The sequence below is a fragment of the Aphelocoma coerulescens genome, chromosome 6 (genome assembly GCF_041296385.1).
Source record: "Aphelocoma coerulescens isolate FSJ_1873_10779 chromosome 6, UR_Acoe_1.0, whole genome shotgun sequence".
NCBI lineage: Eukaryota > Metazoa > Chordata > Aves > Passeriformes > Corvidae > Aphelocoma > Aphelocoma coerulescens.
In genome coordinates, this window is record NC_091020.1 from 32931018 (window position 1) to 32943472 (window position 12455).

The 12455-nt window shown below is 43.1% G+C and overlaps 1 protein-coding gene across 2 annotated transcripts; it reads right to left on the reverse strand.

Annotated features, from left to right (window-relative positions):
• Positions 1 to 93: 93 nt before the first annotated feature.
• Positions 94 to 12381, reverse strand: IKZF5 (IKAROS family zinc finger 5). 2 transcript variants are annotated; one of them, XM_069020209.1, is made up of 6 exons: positions 12329 to 12381; positions 9901 to 9967; positions 8963 to 9053; positions 8489 to 8651; positions 8028 to 8210; positions 94 to 5380 (listed from the first exon to the last, which is right to left on the reverse strand). In XM_069020209.1, exons 4-6 carry the CDS (start codon positions 8619 to 8621, stop codon positions 4437 to 4439), a joined length of 1260 nt encoding a protein of 419 aa, XP_068876310.1. In that variant the 5' UTR covers positions 8622 to 8651; positions 8963 to 9053; positions 9901 to 9967; positions 12329 to 12381; the 3' UTR covers positions 94 to 4436. The 2 variants fall into 2 exon arrangements, with proteins under 2 accessions (XP_068876310.1, XP_068876311.1); XM_069020210.1 differs by lacking the exon at positions 12329 to 12381 and adding an exon at positions 11291 to 12187.
• Positions 12382 to 12455: the final 74 nt, after the last annotated feature.

Here is a 12455-nt window from a genome sequence, read left to right on the forward strand (position 1 = left end):
TCATGGAATCAGAAAGAGTTAACCCGGGAGGAGCACTTGGATAATCACCAGCTCCACCCATGGAAGCATATGCAATTAAGAATTGACATGAGATTTAATTAGAAAGTGTTATTTTATTCATATCTTACAAAAGCAAAGCTTCACAACATGAACTACACGAGATAGAGTTATTTCAGAATTAACCGTGTCATCTCAAAAACATTCACTAACATTAAAATTTATTTTACAACTCTAACAGGTTTCATTTTTGCATAAAATCTGCTCTTTACACTGAAATACATATTATTAACAAAGTAGGTACTTAGAAGCACATACACAAAGATTGCTCAATGAAAAATGCTTCAGCAGGAGAGAGATTTCCTGCAGCAGAACATCCATTTGCTGTAGATTTTCAAAGAAGCTTAAAATTAGTAGAAAACTTGCCAGTGAAGACTTCTAAATTACATTCCCTTTGTCAAAAAGAAACAAAAAGCAAACCTCCAAAACATTCTAGAACAAAACAAACAGTAACAGATTATTTGGTTGGAAAACACTGCTGGAAAGTGTTTCCCAGCACTGGGTTTTATATTAAAATGCCAATCAACATTTTATGTCTAAATCCTCTTCATCCAAACACGTGTCTGTGAAAAAACAACTATTGACTGCTTCACAGTTGAAGCATTAACTGAGATAATGAAGATGTTCAAATACTTGCATGTCCATTGGAGTATTCAGTCTCAAAACAGTAAATGTGTGTTAAGAGTGCTATAAATAGTGCATGTTAAAAATGTCCACAAAGCTATAAAATAAGCTATGACAATAAAAACAAAGCCCCCCAAAAGTTCATGTTTTGCAACTACAGAACTTAACAGAACCGAGCTATGGAAAAATTCCATCTTCTTCCCAAACTTCCATTAATAACAGTTAAAATGCTAATCACCCACCACCTTATAATATAAGGATTTGGGGTTTTTAAAAAAAAACAAGTAAGTGTAGTGTAGCACATGGAGGACTCAATATGAAAAGTTCCTCTGCCTAAGGACTCAAGCCCCGAATCCTGGACAAATCTCCCTCACTGACTGGGTAAGGCCTGCTTGTGCAAGGGATCATCCTCTGAAACAATGTGCCAGTACAAACTCTCCTTAAGTTATAGTCAATATTATGCACAAATTATGAAAAATAGGAAAATACACCTTCCAAAGCTCCTCAGTTGACAAAAGATGATAATGATGTCAGGGCATCATTTGGAACAACTGAACACAGTGTGATCATGGAACATGAACAATCCTAGTCCTGGGAAGGACACAGGGATCCACCCCAGGAATCTGGGTGCAGAGCCAAGGGATGGACACCAAAGCTGCTGCTGCCCAAGAATCCCCTGCAATGAGGAGTTTGCCCAAGCAAATGGAGAAAAGAGTTTTTTCATTCCTCAATCATCTATAGATGTCCCAATTAATCTTTCCCTTAGTTACTCAAGAGCAGAACCAATGGCAGCAGCAGCAGGAAAATCCTCCCAAACAACAATGTGCAAGGCTTGGGGATAGATTTTTCTATACTGAGATCTGTTATTAATAACATACATTCCCCACAATGGGATCCCCTCCTAAACAAGGGCCCCTTTTCCATAAGATCTTGCAGGCTTCCTCTTGCTCCCAGCTGCTCCATTAGTGACCTATCCTTAGTTTTGTTCAAGGCCATCGTGGTTCAGGAGTCATTTCTCTAAATCACCAGATCATGAGACAAAGAAAAGCCTCTAACAATGTTAACACTGCCAACAGAAGCCCCAGTGGATCAGAAATCACATCTGTGCACATGGAAGTTACTCTCCCTACGATACCAGGAGGGAGAAAGCCACAAGCCAAGGAGAACCTGGCTGCTGTGATCACTCAGTACTGTTAGGTGCTCCCTGGAGCACCACCATTCCACAGATTTCCTTGGAAAACTTGCAAGAGCATAGGAATAGGAGATTGCATCATCTATCAAACAGGCAAGGAAAACCACTTCTACAAATTACTAATTGTAAAGGTCTCCAAGAGAAATGTCTCTTATCCTAATACTATTTACTAAAATACTATAGTATTTTAGCCAAATTTAAATTGTAGAATTGTTCAATGTGTGATCCAAAGAGAGCCACCATTTCTGCCCTCACTGGCTGGAAAAAAAATTTGATTCCAAAACTTGCCCAGGAGCAGTAACTTCCAACTGGATTCCAGTTCAATCAGCTTTTACTTCTTAAAATAAAGGATGTTTATGCACACAGACTTGCAATTTTACTTATAAAATAAATCTAAAAGGCATAAAGCAACAATGAAATATTTTGGAATTACAGTGTCATGATGAAAAATGGAAATTACATTCTGTCTTACAAATTTGGCAAAATGAATTCTGAACCAGGCCTGAAAACAAAACAATTTTTAGGAGTGACAGTGTTATTGTCCATCTTCACTACACTGGAACCACTTCAGAGGCAGATTTCTGACCTCATTATTACAGGACTGCACAGCCAAGAATCCAGTTCCTCAAGCACAGAAATTCAACAGTAGGTCAGTCAGGTGGAGAGAAACATGTCTGGTATCCAAATTTCTATTTAATTAGAGTAAAAATTACTTCTGCAGCTAAAATTCTTAGACAGGTGGTTTTCCTGCATCGATCTCACCCTGATCACTGCAAGTTTTTCCATTGGCTTCAGGAAGTTTCACTCTCCATAACAATATAAATTTGAATAAGCCACACATTTGCCATTCAGATTCCAACCTCTGATTTGTGGAACATTAAAATCTTCTTGCTTTTAACAAAACATGGTTTGCTGATAGGAAAAGGGGAATATATAAGGGAAGCTTTAATTTGTCTCAAGTAAGACAAACCAAGGTAAAAGTGCATGTCTAAATATGGGAAACGTAACAGTTCTTCCTTTATTTTTAATGTCTCAAATTCTTATTTAGCACATTAAGTTCTTATGAATTTTGCTCATATGTTTTATTCAGGTTTATATTAAAGTGCCTGTCCTTTAGCTCGGGGGCTTCTAAAGATGTACAGTGTGAAACAAAACAACCTCAGTTACCATTTGCCACCTACAATTCCTAAAAACAACTTCATGTAGTCAGCCAGTTTTCCTTTGCATCCTACATGCAGCCCAGAAAAATCCCGAGGTCCTTTCCCTTATTTCCAGCACACCCAAAGGACATCAAACACGGGAGAGGGGACAAACCAGGCCTCCAAGTCAGCTGAAGTTTACAATGAACTGGATTATACAACTCTCAAACATACAGGCAACCTCTCAGCTGTAGCCTGGCCCAACATAAAACTGAACAAAGGAGTTTTAATTTGTAAACTTCTTGTTTGTTTCTATCAGAACTTCTATCAGCAGGACAGAAGTCTAATTGTGCAAATTTTAAATATCTGTACAACTCAGTTTAAGGCAGTTAGAAATCTCACAGAATATATATTAGTTCTACAGGCTCTTCATTATGTCTCTAAAAATTGCCTCCTCTGAAAAAGAATGACATGTAAAATTTTGGTAGAGTGTAGGTAAAATATCTTACTTTTATGTTTCTCTAATTCATGAATGACAGGCTTTTAGCTCTTGTTTTTCCTATCAGAGTGTTATTCACAATAACCTGTTATTTCCTAGTTCTGTGCTAATAGTTAAATTAGTGTTTAAGTCCTAGCATGAAGACTTTAGACTATACTAAACAAAAACTTATTATTAACCTTCCTCAGATTAAAGGAACTTTTACATCAAATTGAATTTGTATGTGAAAGTTGCTTCTGTTTGTTTGAGTAGACAAGTTTTTAAGGATTTCTCCAAAGTCATGGAAGGTTGGGGTTGGAAGGAACATTAAAGGAGGGACACCTTCCACTAGCCCAGGTTGCTCCAAGCCCTGTCCAGCTTGGCCTTGGACACTTCCAGGGATCCAGGGGCAGCCACAGCTTCTCTGGGCACCCTGTGCCAGGGCCTGCCCACCCTCAAAGGGAACAATTCCTTCCCAATATCCCATCTAACCCTGCCCTCTGTCACTCTGAAGCCATTCCTCCTTGCCCTGTCACTACATGATGTGTCAGTGCATTGACCTTTTGGATTTTATGGATAATATGTCTCGCCTAGTAAACAATCTGGGAATTACATCCTATGGTTCAGGACACACGCTCTGCTTCTCCATTTGCAGAATGTTTATTGGGATTAAGTGCAAGCAACTTAAATTTAGCAACCACAGCGTGTAAATGCATTCCAACCCTTACAGCACTCTTGGCTTTTTTGAAAGGCTACATATAAAACAACAACTGACTCTGATACAAAATTTCCCTGGCAAGTTTTACTAGAACACGGAAATCAATTTGCCTCCTTTGTTGAATTGCTAAATGTGAAGATTCCTTATGAGAATGTGCAAGCTTTCCATCAGCAAGTATGAAAAATAGACTGTAATATGTTAAAAAACTAAACGAAAGCACGTTCTCAGTCAATGTTGATTATGTTGGCCTCTTGCGAAGTGGCAAGCGAAGTCATACTTGTTTTTACACTTACACCCACAAATGTTACACTGGAAAGGATTTTCAAATCCATGGCATCCCATGTGGATGGTGTAAAGGATATTGTCCGCAAAGTACATGTCACAGTGTGGGCAGTGGTGCAGGAGCTGAGGGTCCTGAACTGGCAGGGTTGGAGCTGGAGTGCTTGGCTGACTGTTACTGATACTGGGCGTACTGGTGTGGGCACTGCGGTCACTGCTGGGCCCTGCCACGGGACTATAGTTCCTTTGATTGTGTGTTGGCCGGGAATCGGGGCTGGTTGGAGAGGAATTTTGAGGAATATTTGCTGACACAGCTGAAACTACTGCAGGTGCAGCAGGCTGCTGTATCATGAAAGGCTTTTCATCTTGACAGGAAACAACGTCAGGAGAGGCTGGATTTTGGTTTTCAGGCGGCAAGCTGGACAACTGTCCTGCCAACGTGGAGAGCTGGTTTAAAGGATTATCCACCATGAGGTCTTGTGGATCTCTTGGCAAGCCACCGCTCTGAGTCGTTTTTGTCATGCTCTCGTACGCCTCAGTCTGGATATTGGGGATTTCATGAGTGAAATCGTTAAGGTAGTCTGGTTTCTGCACCACCATGGAAGGTGGACTCAAATTAATTAATGCCCTTCTGCTGTACCCCAAATTGCTGGTCTTCTTCTGCAGAACCCCCCACATCTTCTTGCTGCTTAGGGAAGACCTCGTCCCCTTGATGGGCACCATCTTGTGCTTGCGCCGGCGGTGGTGGGACAGGTTGCTGCGGTCGCTGCAGCGGAAGGAGCACAGCTCACACTTGTAGGGCTTCTCCCCGGTGTGGGACCGCATGTGAGCCTCCAGGTGACGCTCATAGGCCGAAGCAAAGGGACACAGGTGGCACCTGTGTGGCTTCTCCCCTGGAAAATCAGAATAGATTATCCCATAGCACCTCGGAGCGCCTGGAAAAGGCCTTGTGTGGGACACAGAGGGGCTCACTGTGAGCTGCTCGTCAAACTTCAGTCACTGCCAGCTCGAGCTCAGCTGAGTATCCTGGGAGAGTGGAGAACACTGGGACAGGTCTGCCTCACCCAAGGGATCATCAGCACAGGGAAAAAACCTGAGTGGAATTAGCATAACTTCCCTAGGAATGTCAAGGACTGAATCCAGTGATGTTTGTGGTGCCTTTACCTGGATCCAACCTCTCCCTCACCCATGGAGTGCACAGGAGAACACAGGAATGTCTGTACCACCAAAATGTTACTGTTCTTCGTAACTGTGTCTAAACAGTGAGGGAGGGTATCCTTCTGAGACCTTCCAAATATCCCTACTTTTAAACATCCTAGAACTACCACCTAAATAACCTATGCACACAGGTAGCCACTCAAGAACTGAGCTTTGAGAGAGGATCCTGTGGCTAAAGAGTTGTAACAATAGTAAGGTACTCCCTGGAGAGCTGTGTGCTTTCCCAGATGGGAGATGAGATGATGATCAGGGTGACCATCACCTCCTTTTGCACAGAACTTTGCTCTTCTTTTAAATGAAATTTATAGGTATTCAAATTAACATTCTAAAAATACTCAGAAAACTTTCAAACATAATTACAGGCCAACACATTTGTAACACAGCACTTCAGGACTTCTGATTTTCCCTTGATAGACTGATCTTCTAGGAGTTATAGATCCAAGTCTGCAATATCAGAAGTGCCTAAAGGATTTGATGTGTGTTCAGGTGCTGAAATGAAAGATCATCTTATTCATCCTCTCTAGAACACCACCTCAATTTCTAAATCCCTGTCATGTAACTGATGAGCATCCCAGAGTTTGGAATCACAATCTGAGATACCAAATAGATTTTTTTTTCCCCTACATCACTGGCTCTCCAAGAGGAAAGAAATCCATTTTAGGTGCTACCTCTAAGTTCATTCTTTGCACCAAGTGAAACCATGATTTGTCCATGAGCATCTCTCTATATTCATATATATATGCACACAAAGGTGTGTAAAGATCAGGTGATTTGGTACAATGGTATGAGAAGATTTATAAACTCCCTGCATCCCCACAGAATTTGCCAATCTGAATGATCTTACTTCATTCTGAACTGGTTACACAGAGATAAAAGTTTTGCATCACACATAGCACAACACAGCTGGTGAGCTACTCATTATCTACTATCAGACTCAGCACGAAGCCAATCCCGGAGCAGGTTGCACTTAAAAATGATAGTAATGGTTGCATGATCATGCCTGGGTCACAATTACGTTGGCCAATGTCCAGGATGCTGCACCTGTTTCTGTACACTGCTCTGAGGCTATGAGTCAGCTGCCACTTCCCTGTTTTAATGCTGACTCATCTGAGCCTTCACAGCATAAGTAATCCATCTCCTGGCCCTCTGCCAGGCTTCCAAGCAAAACAACACTCAGGCCTTGGATCTCCTTGCCCCTGAGTGAAAAAATAAAACAAACCAAACCAGGAAAACCAAAATAACTCTTTTTTTGTTCTGGAAGACACAAGAGAAGAATTTACCAGGACTTCAGAATGTGAACCTCAGAACTCTCTGATTTCTGGTAGGTTGCCATTTCCTACCCCATTATGCCCTGTTAACACACACCAACACTGCAGGGCCAGGGCACCAGGCCCCACCTTCCCCAAAATCCACCCAGGCAGTTACTGTGTGGAAGGAACGGCTCTCAGCAAAGTGAGAATCTGACTAACTGTACCGGAGGAGAGCTACAATTACATCCCAGTGACAACCATGTTTCCTTCAAGGTGAGTCCCAAAATGCCACCTACCCAAGACCACTGAGAAGAAAAACTTGGAAGTTTCAGGACAGTCCAAACTTTCATTCTTTGCTGAAGACAAATTCTTTCTACTTAACAGTCCTAAAGTCTTCTGTATTGGTGTAATTTACTTGACAGACTTCACAAGCACCTTTCTTTTTTTTCCTCTCATTTACCATGAAGTTGGAGCTTTTGGAACAGTTTAGGATATTCTAACCTTTACTGAGAGTTCTGCTTTTCAGGTATATACACCCAACAGTGGCAAATGCTCCTTAGCAAGCCACAGTTGATAATTTTTCTGTTCACTACTGATATCCATCACTTATTTGATATGTCCTCACATTTGAATATTCTACCAATAACTTTATTGTTATTACTATGCTTTGTACTTCCACATCTAGAACGTTGTGCAGAACAGGAATATTTTCATAGCTAAACAACAGAGGAAGAAAAGCCCCTATGAATCTCCATGTAGCCACATGTACATTTGTCACTTTTCTTATCAGCACAGAAAAACTAAAAGATATTTTTAAGGCCCTTCAATTTACATGGAAGCTTTCATGCTAAACTTTACTCTCCTGTAGTTATTAATAATCATAAATGTCAATAGGAATTTGCACGGCACACCTTTGCAAAATTCGACTACAAAACCCCACCAATACCCAGCTGTTGTTAAGAACTCACACTGCTTGAATTTGCCAACTCCTGACATGCAAATCCCAACGTTGGTGAACACCCCAAGGTGTCCCAGCCAAGCAGAGCAGAACCATAGTTCCATAGTTCCATACCTGTGTGAATCCTGATGTGCTCTATGAGCCGTGCTGTTCCTTTGCTGGCATAGTTGCAGTATCGACACTTTAACTTTCCATCAAAAGTCCTTTCAAACCCATCCACCAACATTCCTGAGTTTTCATCCAGTGAAACTTCAACAGAAGGATGATCCAGACCATTCTGATCCCCTTCTGTCCCAGCTGTGAACAATGCAACACAGATTTTAATGAAGAATCTGTGGGATACCATCTGTCATGCTGTGAGCAAATGCCAAATGTCTTTTGCTTCTCTCTGCCCTTGATCTTTAAATACAGAGAACTACAAAAACATGCCCAGTTTAAAACAAGGTACATACACACCCTTTGTGACATGAAAATGACCATGAGAAATGCTTCTGTACGGCTGCAACATTACCTGGACTGTGAACAGTGAAGTCACTCTCAAAAAAATCAAAGTTATGGTACTGGAATCAGCTCACCTCCCTGGAGAGTCTCTACTTCCTTGTCACCAGTAACTGATCCAGAAATCATATTGACATGGTGAGTCTGCTGGGTCAGATATTCCTGAAAATCTTTCACAAAATCCAATGGTTCTGCCTTCTTTTCCCCCATACTGACTCTTTCATCTACAACCTCTTGTGCCTAGAAGGAAAAATGTTTTCATAATACAAGTGTCATTGAATTTAAATAAATTCACTATAACAAGCTTGGGACTGGTGTTGATTTTAAGTGAAGGATTACTTTTATCATACAGTAAATGCACAAACTGACAACCATAAGAATATTGGGTTTTGAATTTTTAACCATAAAAGATCACCAAATACAATTTATGGGGAAATTGCTTTCAGCAATAGGTAAATGACATAAGAATAAAATAATAAATAAAATTTAAAACCAAAAAAATTACATAATAATAAAAATCAACTTGCCTTTAAAAAAAAAAAAGATCATACCTGAATTTTAGTTCCCTGCTAACTAGCAAACATGCTCCAAAATGTACCCCAACACGTCAGATAAACAGCACAGGGTGGCTCCTCCACTTTCCTTAGAAGGAATAAAAAGGAAATGTGAGTCCATTACTATTCTCAACCCCCATGAGTTATAAGAAAGAAACCTGAAAAATATTTGTGTTTGAAAGACAAGGCTCTAACACTGTGCTGCTCTAACTTTTATTAAAACAATCACACTTCCAGTAAAAGTTTTTCAAAGGCTGCATCTCCTGCTTCCTGCACGTCACCTGAAGGACATTTCTGTCTCACTGACTGTTTTTCCAATGAACATCTGGCTCCAAAAAAGTCCCAGATTTGGGTCAGTCAATTATGGGAACTACAATGCTGGGAAACAACTGAATGCTGGTGATTAGCAAAGCTGAAAATAAGCCTTACATAGAAAGCACTATTTCATACTTCTCCCAAAATTTTACTTTCCTATCCTGAGAAAAAGTCTTAATCCAGTCCATTATTTTGCACTGAAACGATTAAAATATTCCCCAGGAATCAGTGGTCAGGCTTGTTTTGGGTTTGTAAATAACAAATCTCTATTAAGTCTCAATTCACAATGAATTTGGGAAGACAGAACTTCCCAACTTGGGATACAGTTGGAAGGAGAACGAGTCTTTCACATTATTCCTGCAGATTATAATCAGAAATAATTAACAATGCCACCATTTCAATAAAAATATTCATTATTTTTTAATAGCTGCTTAGGTGGCCTACAGAAACTCAAGTTCTGAGTTCTTGTGTGTCCAAAGCTGCTTACAAGTGTTTTGTTCATTTCTGGCATCCAGTTGAGGATGTTCTTTCACATCTTACCTGAGTGTGCACAACTCCCAGCATTTATTATCACCCTTAAGTTAGTCTGGAACACATCTCTATATATCTGTCTTACCTACCCTCTTTCAGGTGTCACCAGCCTCCTGCAAAGCTTATGTTAATTTGTGTTCCATTTGTTGGTGCCTCCTGCAATAAAACAAAGACATCAGGATATGAATTAAAGGTAAGGAAGAGAAAATCAGGACAATGTAACATAGAGTCCTGACCAGGACGACTTTCCATGATTTATAATAAGAAACAACGATTTAAAGTTAAACCATTCTAAACAGCATCAAAGGCTGTGTAATCAGAGGAGAATCTGTGTGTGCCTTTGGGTAAGGCACTAAAACTCATTTCATAGAATCAGGGAATAGGTTGGGTTGGAGGGACCTTAAACACCATCTTGTTCCACCCCCTGCCATGGGCAGGGACACCTTCCACTATCCCAGGCTGCTCCAAGCCCCATCCAACCTGGTCTTGGACACTGCCAGGGATCCAGGGGCAGCCACAGCTGCTCTGGGCACCCTGTGCCAGGGCCTGCCCACCCTCACAGGGAAGGATTTCTCCCTAATGTCCCACATAAACCCATCCTCTGTCAGTTTAAAGCCATTCCCCCCTTGTCCTGTCACTCCAGGGCCTTGTAAATCCATCTTTCTTTTGGGTCCCTTCAGGCACTGGAAAGCCACAATTAGGTCACCCCAAAGCCTTCTCTACTCCAGACTGAACAATCCCAATTCTCTCAGCCTTACTTGATTGCACTGATTGCTTTTATAATGACATTTAATTTTGAAATAAAATGACATAAAATTTCATAAACTGCATAAAACTTCCTTCCTCTACCTCACTGATTTAACATGAAAACACTCATCCTTTTCTTTACATCAGTGTAGGGAAGTCACCACAATTTAAGCACGACCCAAAAGCTCCCATTTGTATGCTCAAACACTTCTGTGATTTTACAGGGTATTTTTTAGAGCTATGCAGCCAGCAGCTCTCCTTCTCAGGGGAGAATGAGGCACATCTGATCCTTGCTGTGTCACTCCTGCAAACCAGAAAATGCAATTCTAATGATCGGAAACAGAGCAGCCCAGCTTGTGTTTCACACACCAGGGATGGGCTGATCACACAGGGTGTGTTACTCGAGCTCTGCTGACACAACCACACCTCCTCCAGCTTCACACAACGAGGAGCAGAGCACTGCTTACTCGTTTTCTACCCAGGCACAACTGCTGGGCTGAACAGTGGTCACAGCACTGCGGTGACCTAAGTTTGTTGTCAAAGAATGTGCCAGGATGAAATATTCTGCCTCAATAATGCTGCTAAAGAAAGTAGTTCATACAGAGTACACCCAGTAGTTTCACACACACAGCCAGAATTAATCCTGCAGTAATTATAAGAGTATAAAGTAACTATGAGGACATGTATGCAGTGAGAGATTAAAATTGCTACGAGCGTATGTATGCATCCCACCTTCTTCTAAGGAATCCAGGGAAGACAAAAAGGAGGGATCTCTCTGTTCCATCTTTTTCAGGGCACATAAATTAAAGCAAGAAGGATCCCGAACTCCACTCAAGCCCTGCCCGATCCTCCTCAAGGAGTTTTGACCGTGGGAAGGGGGAGTGAAGCACAGCGTCGGTGGCCGCCCGTGCCCTGCCATCAACCCTCAACACCCCCGGTCGATCCCGCGCCTCCTCCTCCCCACGCGAGGGTGGGAAGCGACACGGCCACGCGAAACCTCCCGTAAACCCGCGTGTCCCGTTCTGGGCTCCGCGGGACAAGAGAGACGGAGCTTCTGGAGAGGATCCAGCGAAGGGCAGCAGAGATGCTGAAGGGACCGGAGCATCTCCCTGAGCAGGAAAGGCTGAGGGAGCTGGGGCTGCTCAGCCTCGAGGAGAGGGAGCTGAGAGGGTCCCTCAGCCCTGCGTGTCCCTGCCCGCAGGGAGGGCTCCGAGCAGGGCCCAGGCTCGGCTCGGGGGGCCCAGCAATGGCACCAGAGCCACGGGCAGGAGCTGATGCACAGCAAGTTCCACCTGAACATGAGGAAGAACTTCTTTACTGTGAGGGTGACAGCGCTGAAACAGACTGCCCAGAAAGGGCGTGGAGTCTCCCTCACTGGAGACATCCCAGAACCCGTGCCATGTGTTCTGGGATGGCTCTGCTTGAGCAGGGAGGTGGGACCGGATTGATTCCTTCCAACCTCACCCACTCTTTGATTCTGTGACTATAGTAATTCTGTAATTCTCTAAATTTCTGTGATGCGGTAATTCTGTGACTCCTCTGACTTCTGTGTCCCCCGGCTTCAGATCAAGGGAGCAGCCTCGGGGCTGTGCCGCTGACCCGGCCCCGCAGCCGGCGGGGCAGCGCGGCCCTCCCCAAGCGCTGCCCCCCGCCGCCCAGCCCCGTCATGGCACAGGGAGGCCCCAGAAGGAGAGGGAGGGAGAGAAAGGGAGAAGGAAAGAGACGGAAGGAGAGAAAAGAAGAGGGAAGGAGAGGACAGGCAGCACTCACCACCGCCGCCCCGCGCCACTCCCGCCTCCCGCCGCCGCCATGTTTGTTGTGCCTCCCCCCGGCCCGGCGCGGCCCCGCCCACCGCAGTCTCGCGAGACCCGCGCGCGCCGGCGGGAGCGGAGGGGGG